Here is a 23946-nt window from a genome sequence, read left to right on the forward strand (position 1 = left end):
ATTTTTTTCTCTTTACTTACTAAGGTCGACCATATCATTATTAATTAAAATATTAGTGAGGAACTGACCCCTCTTACTACTTTCTTCGGATAAGCTACATTTCATCATGTTTTAAAATATCTTTGGGGAGGTTCCGGACTGACTACTATGGCTTTTTTTTTTATAAGCTTTTGAAGCCTCTGCAAGTTTTCTAGGGCACTTCGAAGGGTGTTGAGGGTCACATTCCTGATCGCTAATATATATATGAGTTGACACATTTTGTACACATCCATTCAAGGGTTGTTGGTCTACAGTAGCCTCAGACTGGTGTTCCTGAGAAACATTTCCAACTGGAGTTTCTGTACTGGGGACCACCCTTCTCCCCCATTTTACCCTGAATAAGTGTCTCCTCCGCCGAGTTTATTTGTTGTCTTTATAGCTCCCATCGCCCTTGTTAAATGGTCCATTAATGACTGCTGTGAACCCACTGAGGACTTTGATAAACTTAAACTTACTGCCTTTATTTTACCCATCTCCCGCACGTATTTATTAAATAACAAAAACTATATAATACCGTGGATCTTGTAGAGCTTGTCCCCACGAGACCAAAAAATTACAAAACCCCGTAGGGTCTAATCAATAAAGTCGAAGAGACAGTGATAATAAGTGTCCTTATGCAGGACAATTATAAGTCTAGTGCCACTCAGAATCCGGAATGATGTTTTTATAGCCACTTGGTCCGTATTGGGGCATGAAATACACAGTGTTATTCCAGTTTACTATATTTCTCCTCCACACGAGTACATATCGTCTATAAAGGATGGTCCGAAACAAATTACAAAGTTTTGTCAGGCAGAAAAATGAATAAATCAGGGCCTCACCCCGGTGCTCTTAATGTCTCGATGTCCCAGAGAAAATGTGTAGTGTATGGTTATTGTTTGAAATGACGCGCGTGAACGCACGCGCGTCATTCACAAACAATAAATATTGTGTAATGGTTTGAATGTGTGTATGTCGCGTGTTGTGTTCGCGTGCGGTGTGTATGTAGATTTGTGCCGCGTGTCTGTATGTTGTTCTTTGAATGTTGCGGCGTGCATGCAGGTTTGAGTCGCGTGTCTGTGTTGTGGTTTGAATGTAATGCTTTCCTTAAATAGTGTTGCCGTGCGGTTAAACGGCATTCAATTTGTACGCTGATGTTTCTTGGCTGCACATTAAAGGATCTCCTTACCGATTTAACTTGGATTCCGTTTTCATTGTTTCCTGGAGAGTTTCTTTGACTTTTATTACACTGGCGACGAGGATGGGATACGTTTCCATGCGTGCAACGAGTATATTTTCAGAAGTTTTTTTTACATTTTTCAACAAATCGTTTTCATTGGCTGTTTCACTTGGAAATTTTTACATTGGCATTTTCTATTGGATGCTTCACAACGTTTCTCATTGGATAATACAAAGAAGGATTTATGAGAGTTTTTTCTATTGGTTACTGTTTGGTATCATCGTTTAAAAAAAAAAAAAAAGGGGAAACACTTTATTTCTTATTTCTACCGATTTAACTTGGATTCCGTTTTCATTGTTTCCTGGAGAGTTTCTTTGACTTTCATTACAAAACTGGTCAGAGTGGTGGCCCAGCCTGAGCTCGTCTGGGTTGCGGGAGTGCTGAGATTAATTTCTGGAGTTCCTGCACCTCTAGTTTAGCCCCTCCTCACAGGGCCAGCGAGGGACCCTGATAAAGTATGTAGTGCTCGTTTCAAGGCCTGTTGGCAAAGCAGAGGCGTTTTAAGGCATGGGCACAGTGGGCTCTGGCCCAGGGCCCCAGCCTTTCTAGGGGCCCCATAATTAACCGTTAAGGTGGGTCACACACAGTGAAATAACGCAAAAATGATGGGGCCCCCTTCACAATAAGAAACGATCTCCAATATCTCCCTTCCCAGTATGAAAAAGACCTTCCAGGTCTCCAATATCTCATAAATATTCACAGGCTTTGCACTGAATTGAGGCCTCTTGAAGGACTGGGGTCCCCTTAAAAGTTTGAGGGCCAGCAGAGAGGATTGTCAATGACCAGACCATAGTTGCTTAGGGCTTAAAAAAACTGAAAATGGATAATAAATTCACAGTTGATCCGAGCTGGGGTCCCACATTACAGTTGGCCTGGGGCCTCCGAAATCCTTAAGACATCCCTGAGGCATTGTGCAGAGTGCTAGATCTTCTGCGCTGCAGGATTACTAAAATGGAGATATGGCTTTCTTCCACTTCTATCACGGCATGGCCCCTCCTCGCAGGGCCAGCAGGGGTCTGTGATAAAGTGCGTGGTGTGCACTGCTCGATCCGGGGTCCATAGGCAAAGTGCAAGGTGCTCAATCTCCCTTCTAAAGAGTTTTCTTTGGCAAATCTGGTCTGGAATATTTTGGTTCCTCTTGAAGGTCAGTCACCACATGGCAGGACCAAGGGTGGTGGCCCTACCTCTTCCTGTTGATGATGAGGGCAGGACGGGCCCGCTCTTGGCCCGCGCCACAGGAGGCAACTAGTGCTTGCAGCGCGGGAGTGCTGCTTGGCTACCCCTCCTCCTTGTAGCAATGGTCCCTAGGATACCGAGTCCCTCGATTTCAGGCAGGCAGTGCACAAATCAGAAAAGCGTCATATTCCAAACAAAACCTTTGGTCTATAGGTATTTAATTGCCCCTGTTTTGTGAAACTGTTTGCAAATGGGTGAAGATTATTTTTTAATGACTGTCATAATATCATCTGTAGCAGTATTTTGCATTATTGTATGTGTAGCAGTACTGTGAATGTGTACATTTTTCATTACACAATATACTCTCACGTATTTCCCAATTATTGACTTACCCATTGTTCACAAAGTTTTCCATTTTTTCTATGCTCATGAGCTGTTCTGTTGCCATATTCTCTGGTGTGACTGCTTGTTGGTGCAGGTCATTCTCAAGCATTTTGTACGTGTATGCATACCTTTCACTAGTTGTAAATAACCCTAGACAAAATACGCTTTCCTTATGAAATGCTTGCTGGTTTTCATGCAGAAGCCCAATCTATATTTAATTTAGGAGTCTTTGCTGTTTTTGCAGTTTTCACTGTAAATACAGGACCTTCATAAAAAATGATAAATAGCAAGAAGTAGTGCACTGGGCAATTAAAAAAACTCCTAAATTCCACAACTAAGTTAACCTTTTAAAATAGATGTACTCTCATCTACTTCACTACCTTCACAGCGTAGTGGATGAATATGATTTGTCCCCCACACACAATACTCGAAGGATTCTTGGGGCATATTACCAAGCAATAGCGATAATTATCGCTATTGCTTGGTTAGAGACAAAAATTTACCGCTGAGTTGCGGCGATTTTTATCGCAGATAAACCTTGGTTTTACCAAAGTTTATCGCAAATGCGATAAAAATTGCCCACAATGCATGAATATCGCTGAAAAGTCAGTGATATTCATGCATTACCGAGCTAATGCTCTTAGCCATGTTATCCACCTCCCATTGGATAACATGGCTAAGAACTGCTCAGGGCAGGTGTTAGCTTTTGGAGATATTCGCGCTTAGCGCGAATATCTCCAAAAGTTGGTAATAGGAGATAGCGATGTTAGCGACTGTTTCAAGTCGCTAACATCTTGGCACGCCAACTTTGCATGTCATTAGTGATAAATATCACTGACATGCAAAGTGGGGCCCAAGATGGTCGCTATCTCCTACTAGCTGTCGCTAACTGGTGTTAGCGACAGCTAGGTAATAGGGAGATAATTTTATCTCCGCTTTCTTGGCTTTTAAAGCCAAAAAAGCGGAGATAAACCCCCTTGATAATATGCCCCAAAGTTCTAGAAAATTAATTCAGAATGTGAACAAAGAGATTCTTGGTGTTTTTTTAGACACTGTAACGTCAGGTTGCACAGTGCGCTTCCCTCATAATGTCAAATTTAAAGCAGTTGTCCCCGTTCGGCATATATCAGTGTGGGAGAAATGCCTTCCCCAGGTGTAACCCCATTCTGCTAGTGGGGTACCATTTTTATCACAAGAAGTGTGAAAATGTTAGGTGATAAAAATGTTGTGGATGCCCACAAATGTAACATCGTGGGAAAAACAAAAAATGAGGGCTTAATATCGTAGTAGATCAAACATCAATGCAAGGCTCAATACTTGAAAGAAAAGCCTCAATATCAAATCCTTAAGTGCTCCTAAAAAAAGATAATTGTAAGGCACAAATACAATTTACATTGAAATCTTACCTGTCTTTTTCAAGTTCACATGGAACTGTAGTCCCAGGCTCCTTCTCCAACCATTGATTGATACTTTTTAGACTAGGGCCCACAAAATCTATTATGATGATTTCGTTGAAGATGTCACATGCTGGTAAAAGCGAAGATAGTAATAAAGCTCCACCATACTTAATCAGGATATCTCCTTTCACATCTCCTGGTCAACAGTAAATGCAACAGAATTAATATATTGCATTCTTACCTTTAATATTTAAATGAATGTTCCTAATGTGACAAAGCCAGAAAGGTATCCTTTATTGTAAACATAGTAGGCACAATTGGCAATGCTATAATCACATAAGAAGGAGCAAAACAAAATTGCTTCTAATCTTTATTTAGCTGTCTTTCAAGATTTTTGAAAATAGTTTATTCTGTCACTGCATTTATTAATGAATTTGTGAATCCTGTGAAAATCAACATAGCCTTGAAAAGGACCATCTAATTTTAATAATGTTCGTATATAGGCTAGAGCTCAGTATAGCATCAATTTGAACATTTAATACAAGCACCATAATTTAACATGCAACTTCTTGTTTACAACACTGTCATATAGCAGTGTGATCTATTTTACATACTGGGGTTTCTATGGGTTATGTTGGTTTTCTTGTTCTAGAATTTTGTTGCTGGTGTATGCTTTTGAAGACGACTGACAATGATTCAGTGGACTGAACCTGTATTCCTCAGGATCTTGACATTTACACTGTATACAAGTCTGTCAGATTTGTTTAGAACGTTTTTCAAATATAACTAGAGAGGCTGGACTAGTCCTCTCAGTGTCAGCACATGAAAAAAACTTAAGACTCTAAGGGCTTGATTCACAAAGACAAACTTAGACCTGAAGTCTAAATTCAGACCTATAGTCTAACTGTCCACCTGAAGTCTGACTTTACACCTGAAGTCTAAGTTTAGAGATGAAGTCTAAGTTTAGACCTGAAGTCTAACCTTAGACTTCAAGTCTAAACTTAGGGCCCAATTCACAAAGGTAAAGTTAGACCAAAAGTCTAACTATACTACGTTTTGAATTTACAAAAGTAAGTTACTACTAGTAACTTTACTACTAGCAAAGTTACTAGTAGCAACTTACCTTTTTGAATACCGAAAAGAAGTAAAGTTAGACTTTTGGTCAAAGTTTACCTTTGTGAATTGGACCCCTACTTTTAAGTTTCAACCATATCTCTAGACACATGTTAATATACACCTACAAAGTAGAAAGTAACAAGTGCTGCGGCTCAGTGCTGGCTCACAAATATTGTGGCCCGATTCACAAAGGTAAACAGAGACGAAAGTCTAACTTTATGGCTTTCGGTATTCACAAACGGCACTTATGAGTAGTAAAGTTAGAATTTTGACTCAATTTAACTTAACTTTTGCTTTTTAGTGTAACTGAGACCAAAATTCTAGTCTGATTTAAACTTAAGATCAACACTTAAGTTAGACTGAGACAAAAGTCTAACTTTACTACTTGTAAATGCCCTTTGTGAATACTGAAAGTCATAAAGATGACTCAGTTTACGTTTGTGAATCGGGCCCTATAGGTCTCAGTTTGTCTCATTTGTTGACACTGAGAGGAGTAGTTCAGCCTCTCCAATAAGATTTTTAAAATATTCTAAATTAATCAGACTGAGTCACTGTTCTATTTACAGTATAATTTGCAAAGTAATCCCAAGCAGCAGACCAGCCTTTCTTGTAGACCAGCTCAACATTTCTGGGTGGTTCATGGCACAGCCACAGCAAGGACACCATTATACTGCAAACTAAGAAATGTTAAAAAAAGAAAAAGCAACCTGGGGCTTCACTTAACTTCATCTCTCTCGACACATGGTCCCAAATTAATTGGCAGGACTGCAAGAGGGCGGTCCTGGAGGATTTGCGAGTCTGGAAGCCCCTCACCCTCTCCAGGTTGGGCCGCTTACATGCAATTACAGTTTCGGAGCTTCCCAAAGTCTTATATTTATTCCAATGTCTCCCTACTCCTATCCTGGAACACAAGATCCAAAGTCTCCAACGCAAAATCACTAACTTCATCTGGGGCAGCTGTAGGCCGCGCCTCTATAGCAAAATTCTTATTCCACCCTGGGACAGGGGTGGGCTAGCCTGCCCCAACTTGCTGGTGTAGTACTGGGCCTCCCACCAACGCTTCATCTCAGAATGGATGGTACCGTAGAGCGAGAAGGTCTGGTTCCGTATGGACAGAGCGGTGACTGGGAGAACTATTTGGGACCTCCCCTGGCTGCCCCGAACCTCATGGTCACTTAGTGTCTATATTGCCCTTCCCACCAGAACACTGCTCGACATCTGGGACAAAGTGGCCGTCCATAAGGGACTTACTACTTTCCCGTCCCCCCACACCCCCATCACTGGAAACTCACAATTCTCTACTGCTGCTAACCCACATGTGTTTGCTGACTGGCTCGGTGGCAGATATAGAACACTTAGAGATCTGTTTTTTGGGCGATGCCTTTAAATCTTTTGATCACTGCAAGGAAGAGTTCCACCTCTTGGAGGGAGCCAGACTACAATACATACAGCTCCGTTATTGGGTACACACCTCCTCTCTGGTGCAGGCCACTACTCAAGCATTCACCCCTTTGGAACGCCTAGTACGCTCCTTTGACGACTCTAAGGGGCTAATATCCCGGACGTATTACGTCTTGCAGCACCCTCCACTCGCTGCTCTCCATTCATATCAGCGTCATTGGCAGTCGGATGCCTCCTCTGAAATTGCCCCCGCTCATTGGAACCGCCTGTGGCGCGATATCCCGAAAGTCTAACGCTGCATTTCCCAGCGAGAAACTGCATATAAAGTAATGACCCATTGGTACTAACCCCCCATCAAACTGCCTAAGATGTTCCTTGCCACCTACCCCCTCTGTTGGAGATGTTCAAACTCCCCAGGCGACTTTCTCCATATCTGGTGGACTTGTCCGCTCTTGACTTTATACTGGAAAGAAGTCCGTAGCCACATAAAAAGGTGCTTGGTTTCCCTCTGCCTGAAACTCCAGCTACAGTACTCTTAGGACTTTAGCCTGACAATCTGAGCACATTAACTCGCAACAATTGGCATATTGCTCTCCACATGTTAGGCTCAGCCAAACAACTTATGGCCCTCTTTTGGAAGAAAGCAGCAGCCCCTCCAATAAATTACTGGTTCACGCGTTTGTGGCATACTGTGACCCTAGAATTGCTTACTGCGTGCCGCTGTGATCCCTCGTCGCTCCTGCGCTGAGTGGTCGCTCACCTGTATCTCTGCCGAGACACGGTATCGTACACTACGCTGCATTGTGCCTAACTGTGATTAACTTGATCATTTGTGTCCTGCTATTCATAGCGCTCGCTGCATTGTGCTTAACTGTGTTTAACTAGATTATTTGTGTCCTGCTGTTCATAGCGCTCGCTGCATTGAGCTTAACTGTGTTTAACTAGATTATTTGTGTCCTGCTGTTCATAGCGCTCGCTGCATTGAGCTTAACTGTGTTTAACTAGATTATTTGTGTGCTGCTGTTCATAGCGCTCGCTGCACTGTGATAACTTTGTTCATTTCTGACCTGTAGTTCATTGCGCGATATCCCCCGGCGCCCTGCTCTGCTCCCCCCTCCATTTTGTTGCTGTTGTTGTTGTGCTCCGTTTGCGGTCACTAGAGCCCGCCCCGCCTCCCAGCTGAGCCGCCCTCGCCCCTCCCCCTTCCCACTTCCATATATGACCGTCACAATCGCGCGCAGCGTCCACGCGCAGCGAACGCGCCCAATCCGCGCCGAAGGTGCGCCAAAGGTAAGCCCGTCTACGCCCGTCCGCGCCTGGACCGCGCCCAGCGCCAGACCCCCTGCCCCTCACACTGCCCAGCCCCCCCGCATTACCTACGATGCCACCACCCTCCTAGCCCTTAACTCCGGCCGCTTCCCCAACTGCGTCCAAGCCGCTCCTGGACACACTCATGGACCCTTCTCCTGCAAGTTCGACGGCACCAAGAACAATTCCTCATCTACAAACACACAACAGATTTCCGATCCCAACCACCTACAATGCATCCTGCTCAACACCCGCTCGGTCCACAGACACGCCATTGACCTCTGGAATCTACTCGACACCATCTCTCTGGACGTCGCCTTCCTAACAGAAACATGGATGAATGCCTCTTCAGCCCCAGACATCACCATTGCCATCCCGGAAGGTTATAAGATCATCCGCAAGGACCGTACCGGCCACACAGGAGGAGGCATCGCTATCGTCCATAAGAAATCCATCCGCATCTCAACCAGCTCAGACGCCAATCTCGGCAACTCTGAACACCTTCACTTCCAGATCTACATCGACCCCAAGACCACACTCAGAGGCACTCTCCTTTACAGACCCCCAGGACCCCGGGCACAATTTAGTGAGGACATCACGGACTTCATCACCCCACACGCGCTCCCCTCCAAAGATTACATCCTTCTGGGAGACCTCAATTTTCACCTTGAAAAGAACAACAACCACAACTCCACCACCCTTCTGGACAACCTCGCTAACCTCGGACTTAAACAACTGGTCACTTCCCCCACCCACATCGCAGGTCACACACTCGACCCAATCTTCACCTCCAGCAATCATGTCTCCTTCAGACACACTACGGCTCTCCTCTGGACCGACCACAGCTGCGTTCACTTTACCTACAACAAGCCCAAACCCAACAACCACCCCCAACCAACTCTACAAAGAAACTGGAACAAAATCACCATCGACCAGATCTCTTCATCGCTTCTTCTAAACCCCCCAGCCCACTCCTCAAACCCTGACCAAGCCGCCACCAACCTCACACTGTGGTTATCCAACAGCGCCGACATCCTAGCACCACTGGAAAAACGACAAATCAAACTTGGCAGCAAGAAGGCCTCCTGGTTCAACGATGATCTTAAGAAATCCAAGAAACTCTGCCGCTCCCTTGAGAAGGCCTGGAAAAAAGACTCAACCTCCAGCACCAAGGACGCATTCAAGAACGCCACCCGCATACACCACCAACTGATCCGAAAGGCCAAGAAAACCGCCTTCAAGGACCGATTAGATAACAACGCCCACAACAGCAAGGAACTTTTCAACATCGTCAAGGAATTTACCAATCCCCCGGCTAACTCTAACGACATCACCCCCTCTCAAGCCCTCTGCGACTCCCTAGCCTCATTCTTCCACAACAAAATTGCCGACATCCACAACAGCTTCGACAACCAACCCGGAGACCAACCCACCAAACCACATGCTGGACCTTCACCCCCCTCGAACACCCTCAACGACTGGAACCCAATCTCCACTGAGGACACCATCCGCCTGATGAACTCTATCCACTCAGGATCCCCCACAGACCCATGCCCTCACCACATCTTCAACAAAGCAGACTTCGTCATAGCACCGCACCTCCGAGACGTCATCAACTGCTCCCTCAACTCCGCCACCTTCCCGGAGAGCTGGAAACACGCTGAACTCAGCGCCCTCCTGAAAAAACCCACAGCGGACCCCACCGAACTCAAAAACTACCGTCCCATCTCGCTCCTTCCATTCCCGGCCAAAGTCATCGAGAAAGCTGTCAACAACCAACTCGCCGCCTTCCTCGAAGCCAACAACTCCCTAGACTCCTCACAGTCTGGCTTCCGAGCAAAACACAGCACGGAGACCGCCCTCATCGCAGCAACGGACGACATTCGAACTCTACTGGACAATGGAGACACAGTCGCCCTCATCCTCCTCGACCTCTCCGCAGCCTTCGACACAGTCTGCCATAGCACCCTCCTACAGCGCCTCAGAAACATCTGAATCCAAGGAAAAGCACTAGAATGGATCACCTCGTTCCTCACCGGAAGAACCCAGAGAGTCCGCCTCCCACCATTCAAGTCAGAGGCCACTGAAGTCATCTGCGGCGTACCACAAGGATCTTCACTCAGCCCCACCCTCTTCAACGTATACATGAGCCCCCTCGCGGCCATCGCACGCCAACACAACCTCAACATCATCTCCTACGCGGATGACACTCAACTGATCCTATCACTCACCAATGACCCTAGCACCGCCAAAACTAACTTACACGAAGGAATGAAAGAAGTAGCCGAATGGATGAAACACAGCCGTCTGAAACTGAACTCAGATAAAACAGAAGTCCTCATCTTAGGTACCTCTCCCTCTGCATGGGACGACTCGTGGTGGCCAGAAGCCCTTGGAATAGCACCCATCCCGACAGACCACGCACGGAACCTGGGCGTCATCCTGGATTCCTCACTTTCGATGAACAGACAAGTCAACGCCGTCTCTTCATCCTGCTTCAACATTCTTCGCATGCTCAAAAAAACATTTCGTTGGATCCCCACCGAAACTAGGAAAACGGTCACCCACGCTCTGGTCACAAGCCGACTGGACTATGGAAACACCCTCTACGCCGGTACTACCACTAAACTCCTGAAAAAACTCCAACGAATCCAGAACGCCTCAGCCAGGCTCATATTAGACATCCCACGTAAAGAACATATCTCAGGTCACCTGAAGAACCTCCACTGGCTTCCCGTCAATAAGAGGATCACTTTCCGACTCCTAACCCACGCACACAAATCACTCTACGAAATCGGACCAGAATGCCTCAACACACGACTGTCCTTCTACACCCCCTCCCGCCAGCTACGATCATCCAACCAAGCCCTCGCCACGGTACCTCGCATCAACAAAACCACTATGGGAGGCAGATCCTTCTCCTACCTGGCAGCTAAAACCTGGAACTCACTTCCCACCTACCTTCACCTTACCCAGAACCACATAGCATTCAGAAAGCAACTTAAAACGTGGATATTTGACAATTAATTCCCCACCCCTCCTCAAGCGCCTTGAGACCCTCTGGGTATGTAGCGCGCTATATAAATTCTCTGACTTGACTTGACTTGACTGCAGTACTGTGACACCCAATTCACCAAAATATGGCAGCCGCTAGTCACTTACCTCTGTTGAATGGAGCATGCTCGTCTCCAACCTCTGAAGCTTCGGGCCCTATGCTTTTTTGATGATGCTGTATATCCCCCCGACCTTGAGTGATCTTTTGCATGTCCCGACTGAGTCCCCCTCGAAGCAGGGCCCATTGAAGTGTGTGCTGCTCACTCTACACCCCTGCCTCATCGACCCGCCACTACCCTCCCCTCTTTCTCTTTTCTCTCTTTTCCTCTCGTCTTCTTCGCTATAATCTTCGCACCTGCACCCCGGACTTGACAGCCACGTAGGCTTTGTCCCCCTATATCTTTCTCCCTTACTCCCTTCGTCCTGGGATCTCTCTTTTCTTCCCCTTTTTTTCCTCCCTATGATATTCTGTCCTCTGTCCTTCACCTGATTATTTCCCTCAAGTCCCCTTTATATTTCCCCAACATTGCTTCTGGGTTTATTTTTCCTGTTTTTCTTGGTTGAAGGACCCTCACAATTGAGCTTTACTACTGTACCTGCTTTACTACGTGGCCGGCCCATCATGGGTTGTAGGCGACCTGCTGTGTACCATCTATATTGGCAAAACCCATCTGCATCTTGAATGCCTACCTAAACTACGTGGCCGGCCATTCACAGGGTTGTAGGCGTCATGCTGTGTACATGAGGAAACTCCTACTGGTTCTTTTTAAAATAAAAAACATTTGTATCAAAAAGAAAAATCAAAACAACAGGCTTTTTCAATCTGTGCACTCAGAATCTGGAACAATATACATGTATCCATCATTACGACCCCAACTCTGCTCACATTTAGGAAAGTGATTAAGACCCACCTATTTAGAAGATCACTACAATGCAATCTATTAACTATTCACAGCTCAGCTTCATCTCCTAATACTCAATGACCTTAAGTTTCCCTTTGACCATAAAATGCACTCTGCTGCCCTTTGGCTAGCTTCATACAATAGAAATAACAGGTAAGAGTCATCAGCACAGGGAAGCCTGCTGAGCCCTTGTGCTCGCTACCCCAACCGCCACTGCAACAGCTCTCGCCATCGCTGCTAGGAGGTAGGAAACTACACCTCCCAGCGTGCCTTGTGGCAGGGACGTTACGCCTGAGGGCAGGACGCGCCAGGAGGTGCCATAAAAATGCTCAGGGCACCTGCAGCGTGGGAGGCACATGGACATGCCCAGGCCAAGGGCGGGCCCGTCCATGCCCGTCGGAGCCCAGAGGAGACTGGGCTGGGCCATCCCTTTAACATTGGGACTGTAGATATTGGCTACACAATTTCTAGGTACTGTGGCGTTATTGCATCGCTTGACTATTAATACCTGTGCCTGTGGTGTTGTTTATTTCTGCCTTTACTATGAGCAAACGCAAGGGAGTGGTGGGTACCTTGGACGCTTTCATTGTCAGGGTCGAATCAATGCTCAGTCACGAGATAGACCTGAAGGAGAGGTGACTCTCTTTAGAACCGCTAATTCTGTAGAGGCACTCTTCATAAGGTACTGTTTCTCTGGGTGGTGCCCCTCAATCCTGTTTATCCCCAACCTCGCAACGCCAGCTTCCGTCTTCTCCCGTACCGAACCTGGAAGCATCTTCTATGGTCACATTAAATGGTGCAAGTATTTCACTAGGTTACGGATCCCTAAACCACCTAGTGAGGATAAGCCGAGAGAGCCAAGCCACCAGTGAAGCAAAGGAGGTGTGAGGGCACTCAAAAACCAATACAGCAAAAATGGCCTTGGCACACTAATCCTAAGGTGTTACAAACTAGTTCCATCAGCACACAGACTGATGCTATTCCTCCCGTACCAATATGCTGTGCTTTTGGGGATGTTGGAGATGCGGCCCCTGATATTGTTGGGGATAATATTCTGGATATTGCTCTTGCATGGATCAAAGAACTAATTGACAACAGCTTTGCCTCACTACGGGGCTGCTTATAACACCTGGACAGTGCCATGAATAAAATGCTTAACCAAATAGAGACTGCTCGGTTCGCTGCCAGTGTTGCGGTGGGTTCAGGTCTAGATGCGTCACATAAAATAGCCAAAGTCCCTTAAGAGAATTTGTTGGACAAGGTCACAGTTATTGAGAATCTATTAAGAAAAGGTCAGGGTGCAGGTTCTAACAACCCCTTGAATAATCCCCCAAATATTGCATAGGATGATGGTGAGGTAGCTCCTCTTTCCCAGGTTGATACACTGCAAACTTCAGATAAAGTACCAGCAGGATACAAGAGCACTTTCCACACAACCCATAATAATGCTGCTGCAGCCTATAATAAACACAGAGATAATCAACCAGGGAATGCCATGGGGGAAGTTAACTGTGAAAATAGGGTCCATGAGGATACTAGTCACAAATATGACTGCAGAGCCACTATTTGTATGCCTAGAACTGATTCTCAGCGTTCTGATATTTATCAAAGGGGGGACTGCCCTTTGAGGCAGCTACCCAGTCAGACATCTGCTGTGGCTCTTTCTGTTAATCAACCACATAGGGATATCCTTTATTACCTCTGGAATGTTGTTCCTATGTTGTTATACTCACTAAGGTCTATTCACTCCAGGACAATTTTCAAGAATCTGCAGGCCAGCTAAAAAATAAGGTTTGTCACTGGCTAGTCCACTCGTCTGTGTACGATAACTCACGTTACAAAGACATCCTGATGGTAAGAAGAGTAGGATGGGTAGGTCCCCTACGCAAGACCATTGACGGAGATTGTGTTGTTCTAAACTGTCGAAGTCCAGGCCTTGCGGGGTCTATAATCAGGAGTGGGAACAATACTCTCAGAGGGGGTCCAGCTAATTGGATAAGCATAATGACGCTGGGTTTCTTTTACAGACATCTTATACCTAGCATCTCACCACACTTACAAAATCCCCAACCAACACGTCTCAACCAGATGAGAAAGGTACAACTCCCTTTGAAATTAGCAATAGATACGAGGTGCTGTCAGTCCTGGACAAATTAGATTGACTAGAGCCCAGCAAAGATGCCCCCGTGATACCTCAGGGTTCCATTCAGACCGGCTCACCCACGGAGGTGCACATAGTCTCCCACCCCAATGAACCAGAGATTCATACCCCACTTAGTCCATCTGACAGCAGGGTAATCAGCACACCCACAACAAGGGTCAGCCCTGAAGTAAGTCAGACATGGACTACTGACCAACAGTTATATATTCTCTCATGGAACGTTCCAGGGCTCTGTTCCAAACTCAATGACCCTGAGTGGTGTATACTCGTGGATAACTGTCATTTGTGTTTTTTTCAAAAAAGCTGGGCTATTGAACCGATCTATAGGGTGGGTTTCACCTCATTTAGCATAGAAGCAAAACAGTCATCATCTGTCAGACCTGCAGGAGGTATGCTGATGTGGGCTAAAACAACACTCGCCTGTAAAATAAAGTGCCTAGATATAGACACCCAGAAGATTCTGGCCATTGACATGGCTTTACTCAAAGGGGGATTCCATGTTAGAATTTTTATCATTTATAATAGGTTCAAAAGCCCACACAAACCCTAAGACACCATGACAACGTTAATTAAATTCCTTGAAACTGACAATAACGAATGCCCCCTCATCATAATACTACATATGAGCCGGTGGATTATGTGCTGGATCTAGTTCGGGAGGAGGAAGAAGCTAGAGGTATCAAAAGGCTCCAAATTCCAACACTTAAAAGATCTACCTGTGTAGCTCAGCAAGTCTTATTGTTCACTCTAGCTCAGGGGGTGCAGGCATGTAATGGGAGGACCCTCTCAGACCCTAGTGCAGACCACACATTTAAGAGGGGGAGCTTGATGAGTAGAATAGATTACATCTTGGTCGATCTCAATCACTGGCCACAAGTAAGTGATATGGCCATTCTCAACTGAAATGATAGTGACCACAACGCCCTACTGTTAAGCTTTTCGGGGTTACCGTTTCAAAAGCCTCAGCATAATCTAATTAGGGTTCCAGTAGTAACATCTAACAACAATAGGAGAATCAAGTGGGCTGATGTAATTGCTGATGGTAAGATACTTCCAGAGGTTTACAAAGAGGTGGTGCAGTTTTTTGTGAAGAAGTACAACACAAATGATGATGCTATCCTAGCCAGCTACCAAGATCTCTCAGATAATATCTCACCTTATTTTAGGAACCAGGGAGGGTCAACTCCTCAAAAGCATTTAAAGGATTGCCGGCTATTCTGGCATCTTTTCTCTAAGGAGGTTATTCACCAGGTTGATCAAAACGATTTCCACTTACAGTCACATATCTGGGAAGAATTCTTCCAGGCACTATACTCTGAGGAGGACGGTGGGGACGAAGGTCGAGCAGGGAAGGAACCTAGGGTTTGCAACAATGTGTTTGCTTGCAACGAGGAAGAGAGTTTTTTACATGTGGAAGTTGAAAATGCAATTACTTCCCTCCAAACTGGCAAATCCCCGGGGTTAGATAGACTGCCTGGAGATCTGTATAAATCTGAACCCAATATCTGGTGCTCTTTGCTTCACTCAGTTTTTAATGCCATTTGCCATGGAGGTGTGATCCCGGCCACATGGAAAGGAGCTGAAATAATCCTAATATTTATAAAAGGGGACAAAGGGGACCCTGCAAAATATAGGACTATCAGCCTGATAGATGTGTCCCCAAAAATCTTTGGAAAACTAATTTTCCAGAGTGGTGTGCTATGATGAAAAGTGGGTATATCTAGGGTTTTTTTAACAGTTTTCCACATATACCATACATCTTCAAGCGTCCTATACCCAAATTTCTTGTAATAACTCCTCTGGGTTCTCCTCAATAAGACCCCTAATGCTTCACTTCCCAATAATAGCTGAAAAATTGATGGTATCACCGCCTGCCTGAGGGTTGGGCCCCCTGGATGGAATAGCACACCACTCTGGAATTCAACACTTTTTCCAAACCTTAGCAGGGATGGATCGTGGCATCACTGGGAGAGTCAGGGTATTGTAGAGTTGGGGCAAATAATGATTAGAGATCAATGTAGAACACTTGAAGAACTTACGCTACATTATTCATTACAAGGTTATCAAGAGTGTAAATACTTACAGCTTGTCAACAGAATTAAATCAATTAGGCCACGTATCATTTTGACAAGGAGATATGAATTATTCGAGTATCTGAAGTCGGGGGGACATAGAATTAGGGATATATATAAAATATTTAGTGAAGCATCAATGGATGATATGGGTAAAATGGAAGCTGCCTGGTCCAAAAAAATGGGGGATCCGGAATTAGATCTTGATAAGGCTCTAGCTATGGATAAAAGATTTCTGCGTTCCTCGAATCTCAGGGCCCAACACTATAAAACTTTATTCAATCTAAACTATACGCCGGCAAAATTATTCTCTTGGGGGAAAGCGGCAGATAGCAATTGTCCCAGATGTGGAAATGGTCCAGCTGATATCATACACATGTTCTATGGCTGCGAAAAACTAAAAAGCATTGAAACTGAAATAGAGCGGTTTTTAGAGGGGCTGCTAGATGTCAAAATTAATCTATCCCCCAACCCTGATAATAACTGGATGCGATGTGAAACTAAATATGCGCACTGAGGCCGAAGCTTTAGTTTTTATCTCTGTAGCAATCCTTAGGATTTTAATTAGTGCAGCTTGGAAGGATAGAGAAGCACCTACGTTTCAAATGTGGATGTGTAGAATGTTGGGTATCCATAACATTGAGGAAGCACTATATGAACTAAAGGGAGCCAAGACAAGGGAAATGGGTATGCGACTTTGGGCCCCAGTAGCTGCCTGGAGGGCAGCAAGAGTGTAAAATGAATGACTCATTGGTATTGTAGCTATTTAACCTGTCTATTATCCTTTTTATTGATGGTATATTTCTATGTATGTATGTATGTATGTATTTATGAATTTGTAATTTACGGGTATAAACTCTCAATAAAACATTAAAAAAAAAAAAAAAAGGAAACTAATTTTAACACACATCCAAAACTGGGCAGAGGACAATAACATACTCTTGCACTTGCAGGCGGGGTTTAGAGCTGCTACCAGCACTTTGGATCAAGTGTTTTGTTTTTTAATGCTATTTTGGAAAGAAGTCAACTCAAGAAAGGCATCCTTTATGTAGTGTTTGTCGACCTCAAAACTGCTTTTGACTCCATCGATCGCACTAGACTCTGGTCTACCGTGAGAGATATGGGCCTTCCCCTTGCTCTACTTCACTTTCTAATCAGGTTACACCACGATAATTGTGTCAGAGTCAGATTGATTCAAGATGGGGGGTTGTCTGGAAATATTTAATTTGGAAAGGAGTGTGCCAGGGATGTGTGCTTGCCCCAACTATGTTTACCCTATTTAATGAACGAGCTGATAAATGAGTTGTACTATTGTGGAGGTGACCCACCGAAATTGGGAGGCAAGCAAATTCCTTCACTTTTATGTGCCGACGATACGTTTCTCATATCTAAAACCCCAAAGGGCATCCATAATGTTTTAACTTAATTTTCTAACGCTTGCAAATCCGGGGGTTTGAAAATTAAAACTGCCAAGGGGAAAGTGCTGTTGGAAGGCCAACCATTAGAGCAGGGCAATGCCTTTGACTATCTAGGTGTTAGAATTAGTGATAATCTGGCGTGGTCCCCTCAAATTTTGAAAAGTGCTCTGACACTCCAACATGTAGATTGTGCATTAGTGAAAAGAGCCAAATGTTGAACTTTTTGCCCTATTTTCCCCATGTTAGAAATACATAGGGCAAATGTTTTGAGAGCAGTACTCTATGGGGCAGAAATCTGGGGTCTTGAGGATATTAAAAAACTAGAAATGCTGAAAAAAAATTCTAAGAGCTCTTCTAAATATTCCAAAGAACACACCCCTATTGCCACTTCGACTCGACCTTGGGCTAAAATCGATCTCCCACTGGGCTGTTCGGAGGGTGCTTTTGTTTTGGGTAAGACTCTCGACTAGCAACCCCCAAGTACCCGTAAAAGATGCTGTGGAAGAATTACTATTTCTCCAAAAGAAATCAGGTCTTCTGCCCTGGTTTGGGAAAGTTAAGGGGTGGCTCTTTATAAATAAAAATAGGGTTGGGTATCTTGTGGGACAATCCACGTTCCATATAACAAAAAAATGATTCCCCAGTTTTTTCAATTCAATCAGCTTTATTCGGATAAAAGAGATAATCATAAAAGCACACTACAATTATGGACGTAAACAATGCAAGTATTCACTTATTACGTCATAAAATAGCAAGACAAGACAATTCCAAAGAAGATTTAAGAAAATGAATTACATCATGATTGAATTTCTACATTTTAAAAGTAGTTTTAAAAATATTAAAATTGATACAGACAATTGTTCTTCTCCTAACGATTGTAGAAACAGAAAAGCAGGACGACATTGTCTTAGGCCCTTATTTTTTAAAATTGGTAAAACCCACCTATGTCTAATATAAGAATAATATATACAAACGAATAGAACATGAATAGTCGATTGAAAAGACACGTAATCACATGGGCATTTACATAGCTCCTTCGACCAGTTGTTTTCAGTGGGAAAAGAGACATGCCTGTGGAAAATATTCAGTCTCAAACGGGTCAACAAAAATCTATTGTGCTCTCTTGTAAACCTGCTTAGGTAGGGCTGCAGTATATCGGTAATCATTATTAGCTGATGTGCCTGTACAGAAACTTTTGGGGATTCTATTGCTCTTCTCTTACTGTCCAAATAGGATAGGCAATCAATTTATAATTCTTTCCTATTTACATTTAGCCGACTAAAAGAGTTCAAAAAGTATTCGGGGTGGCCGAGGTAACCAACAACATTTGTAATGTATTCTAACCAGTTAATCTTCCGTGCCCCATCCAATTTGCCACAGTCTGTAAGTAACTGTCTATCGAGTTCCAGTGAATCAGAAGTCCATATTCTATGCCACAGGAGTACCGGTTGAATTTTACATATATCCATTATGTATGACAGGCCCAATTCAGTGTGGCAGATATATGTAGAGGTGCTGTCCAGGACAATCAATAAAAATCTTTAACATTCTCGATGACCCCAAATACCTGCACCATAGGTAGCTATTGAAATGCATTTCGCCTTATATATCTGTAATAGGACCTCTGACGCCCGTTTCGCCAACTTCTTACCAAAGTTAAAAAGTGCGGCTACCGCTTTAGAAAACAGTAGCCTCCTAGTCCTAATGGCCTGGGTCCAAGTCCCCCTCTTATCAAATAGTATACCGAGATAAGAGAAAGTTTTGCAACAGTCAATCGGTTTCTTACCTATTGAAAAGGGTCTGAAATGCTTATTCCCTACCCCACAATTCATCACAAAGGTTTTAGAGATATTCACTTCTAAACCTAATTTGCCCATGTAATCAGCAAAGCAGTCAACTACCTTCTGCATCCCTACCGGGGTACGTGACATCAAGACTGCATCATCGGCATACATTATTGTAGGAATAGGTCTCTTGCCCACTTGTGGGAGGTCCTGGCACTCTTTTCCCAGCTTGGATCCCAAGTCATTAATGTGTAATATAAATAGGAAGGGTGCCAGGACGCATCCCTGTCTCACACCTCTTTTCACCCTAAAGTGCTTAGTGCACTCTCCTCCCATCACATAACGAATCCTGGCATTTGCTCCTGCGTATAATTGTCGCAGAAATAAAACTATTGAATTATCCACCCCCATATTAGTTAAAATTCTCCGGAGTTCCTCGTGGATTAGAGAAACAAACGCAGCAGTTAAATCTATGAACGTTAAGTACAGGCTACTCTGTTTGGCTTTAGTGTATTTGCCAATCATCATGTTCAAGTTTAACCCCTGGTCAATTGTACCCATGCCTTTGCAGAAACTGTACTGGAGGTCGCTAAGTATCGAATGGTGTTCCGCCCAGTCTTGTAACCTTGATAACAAAACTCTGCCGATAATCTTAATAGTTGAATCAAGTAAAGATATCGGCCTATAACAGGCAGGGTCCGACCTGTTCCCTTTTTTAAAGATGGGGACCAAAGTCGATTCATACCAGGAAGAAAGGGGGCCGATTTTGCTACAAGCGTGTAACACTTGAGTTAAAAGAGGACCCCACAATAAAATATTACGCTTAAAAAGATCAACTGTGACGCCGTCAGGTCCAGGTGCCTTACCTCCCAGGCTCGCTTTAATGGCTAAAATGACCTCACTGAGCTCAAATTTAAAATGTGTGTCCTCTGTACCTTGTGTAGAAACCAAATTGGCTACAGGCTCCATTTCTGCCCTTGTTATGTGAGCTGTTTTGCTATACAATCTTTCAAAGTGTTCTAACTACTCAACCTCGCTAATAGCTATCTCAATCGTGGCCCTGTACTTCTACCCAGTTGAAAATAATGTACTGGAATTTTATACATTCTGATTGCTCTGAATCTATGTCACTAGGCACTTTATCTACACTTTTTTGAAACCTCAAAAGTTGTTTTAGATTTGAAACGTATATGGACAATGTAGAACCACCGCAGGCAAGTGCACTGTATGTAGATTTGGCACTTTGCCGGTATACACCATTAGAAGCAGTTCGTAAAACTCAACCATCATTCTTATGTGCCCATCCTGAAACTCAGCTGTTGAAACCACTGAACATTATTTGTTTTTTTGCCCTGTATATGCTACTCTGAGGAACAAATGGATGGTTCCGGCATGCCGGATGCTGTCATTTTCCGGTTCCTCAGAAGGCTTGCGTGTATTTAGCTCCAACACAACCAAATGGCTTGTTTTTACTTTATCCAGATATCTTTTATATGCTGGGTGGTTGAGGTCCAAAGCGACCAAACGATCCATTTTCACTGATGTAGGGGTAAACTCTAGTGAGGTCCCTGACCCAAGTATAGTGTTGTAAGCTAAATCGTTAATTCTCATTGGCATATAATTGATTCCATATATTTTACATTCTTTTATTCTATTTATATTCTTTAAAAAATTATACTTCCTGTTATACCTTTGATACTGTGCCTGATGTTATGCTCCTAATTCATTTTACTTGTATAAATTAGCGATGAATGTATGTAATGAGATTTTTAAAAATATTTGTTGTGTTTTATGATGTGTGTATGATCATGCCATTGATCGAATAAATAAAATAAAATAAACAGATACACAGATATAAACCTATATGCATGACTATAAACAACTACAGTAATAACAGAAGGGCAAATCATGCTTGCACAACAACATTTTGGAGCCACATTTCTTTTTGAATGTCACTCATTGCAGAACCTTTAGGAACATAATATACTAAACCGTGTAAATATCACCATTCTTATGCAACCTTTGGGTTCCACTATCATTCAATAGGGAAAAAAGTGCAAACTAGAAATATAGGTTCTTTTAGTTGCATGTAGGTAATTTGCCTAGGCTCCTGCAACTACAAAACTAAATAAATGAGCTAAGAAAGACAATTGAAAGATATAGTGGAATTCTACAAGCTGATAAAAAATAGTGATGGGTGAAAGTTACTATTTTTAGACTAATTGCTTGATTTAGCGGTTGGCGGTTGGATATTCTGTCACAAACTTGATGGATATCCATTCTGCCGTATTACAAGTGTATTGCACCCTATGATATGTAATATGGTGGTTGAGATATATACACCACATTTGTTAACAAGTATCCCACCCCACCAAACTATAAAGAAAGGCCAAAAGTATTTGAGGTTCAACATTAAAAATATTTTAAAGGATTTTTGGGGCATATGTATGAAGCCAAGTTCCTGTTCGCAAACGGGGCGAGTCTCAGAATTGTCCCATTTGCGAACGGGAAAAAGCCTTTTGGGATGTATCATCCCAAAAGGCCCTTGCAAAATAGGGAATTGCAAAATTTGTGATTCCTTATTTTGCGAAAGCATTTAAGGAATCGCAAATTGTGATTCCTTAAATGCGATGTAAGAAGCAACCAAGTTGTGCGATTTCTTCTTAAGAAATCGCAAATTACCACCAACTTCAAGTTTCTTTGAAAAATGCACTTTCCTGCATTTTACAAAGTGCCATGTTGCAAACATATAGGGCATGTATATGTGCCATATGTGCACACATGCACATTTCAGGGGTGCAACAGGGTGTCCTTTTTACACCCTGGCACCCTTGAAATTGCATTCTCGATTTGTGATTCTCTAATTGAGAATCGGAAATTGAGAATGTCTCCCCATTCATTCCTATGGGCCTCTAGGCCCCTAGGAATGAATGGGGAGGTATTCCTTAACTGGTAGTCGCTATTTGCGATTCGCAATTAAGGAATAAGTAGAATTCGCAAAATTATTTGCAAATCGTACATACATAGAGTTTTGCGATTCTCACACAGTGATTCTCTAAAAATCGCTATTTGAGAATCGCAAATGTATTCTTTGATACATATGCCCCTTTATTCTGCAAAAACCTTTTTTAGCAGAAGGGTTTGCCCCAAAAAGCTAGTTTTTTGGGTTTGACATCAGATATTCATTAACACAATTAAGTAGCATTTTTATTTTTTTCACTACTGAATAATCAGGTTCTTGTTATACTCATGAATTCACTGAGCATTAGCAATAAAAGTAAGAAAAACACTGCACGTACCGGATCGGAACCATCTGTCAAATATCTCCCTTCGCTCTGTGAATGCATCTTGCTTAAAGTCCGAGTCTGGCCCGAAATATGTTGCAAGACCGAGGTCGGCATCATAATATTTCTCATAGAGCTGTTTGTAGGTTAGTCCTGAGGACATTTCGCTGATGTAAATGGCTTTTTATGATTCTGTGACAAACTCACAACGACTTGCTGCAAAGTGAAGTTGCTCTGGTGGAATGTTTAGTGGGTTTATATATCTTGCGCTCCCAGCATTTTAATCTTCAGGTTACTTTCAAGTCTGTGTACTTTTGGTATTATATGAGTCACCCTCCTTTACTGTTGACAGTAACTGTAGCTAGCATCGCTTATGGGTGAATTCCAAGGCTATGTCAATGTCTACTTTTTAATATTTGTAGTGACAGACTGTTTTTGCATGCAGACTTTAATGTTTGTATTGCAATGGTTTTAATGAACAATGCAAATTAAATTACTTACTTACTATTTGAGTCACTGTGAGGCGTTATGGGGTGTACAGAGTACGGGAGGGCTTAACTTAGCGTCTTCTACATTTTGGTTTTCCGTCAGGCCTTCGTGTCCTTTTAATAAAATAAAAAAATTCACATATTCCTAATTTGTGCACCATGAGCAGGCTGGACTGCAAAACAAAAGCAGCCCCTGCAAGAATGTTAGAATCAGCCCTGCTCCTCAGTCCTTGCTCCCTCCTTCTCTGTCATCTTTTGCTCCTGAAGTCCACTCCCTCGACTGCTGTAACTATCTAGGGAAGATGGATGAAGTGGAAGATGCAACAGCAGCTGTCCCCTGCCTTAACAACTGGCCTCCAAAGACTTCAGCCCACCAGACAAAATGCCCAGTGATAAACTGAGGTAATGCGGGCCTCAACGGGGGTATATATTTGTATGTATCGCTCTGATTAATTCCAGCTAATTTTCAATATTTCCACTCCTCCTTACTCACCCCAGTCGTTCCTCACTGAGAAAACTCATTCACTACAATTGATCCCCTACTCTTAAAATCATTTGCTATGTCAAGTGAGTCAAGGAATCCACCCACAAAACCCACACCTGTCCAAGGTACTAACTGTTCTTCTTCAACTAAGCCCTTAGTTAGAGATTGAGGAAAAAAAATGGGCAGGGGGAGGTTTGTAAATTCTGGAACGAGTAAGGAAGAATCACACTAATAATGATTTGTGGGTAGTATTCAGAGC

At 43.4% G+C, this 23946-nt stretch overlaps 1 protein-coding gene across 1 annotated transcript in view; it reads right to left on the reverse strand.

Annotated features, from left to right (window-relative positions):
* The window catches only part of LOC147667206 (nicotinamide N-methyltransferase-like), a 192502-nt gene extending 169576 nt beyond the window's left edge, over window positions 1–22926 (reverse strand). Inside the window, exons 1-2 of the mRNA XM_086948850.1 lie at window positions 22731–22926; window positions 4225–4411 (exon numbers count right to left, since the gene is read on the reverse strand). Coding sequence (XP_086804976.1) covers window positions 4225–4411; window positions 22731–22878 — 335 coding nt within the window. The 5' untranslated portion in view covers window positions 22879–22926. The remainder of the gene's footprint in view (window positions 1–4224; window positions 4412–22730) is intronic.
* Between the last annotated feature and the right edge of the window lie 1020 nt (window positions 22927–23946).

Source organism: Lissotriton vulgaris, unplaced genomic scaffold, assembly GCF_964263255.1.
Source record: "Lissotriton vulgaris unplaced genomic scaffold, aLisVul1.2 SCAFFOLD_957, whole genome shotgun sequence".
NCBI lineage: Eukaryota > Metazoa > Chordata > Amphibia > Caudata > Salamandridae > Lissotriton > Lissotriton vulgaris.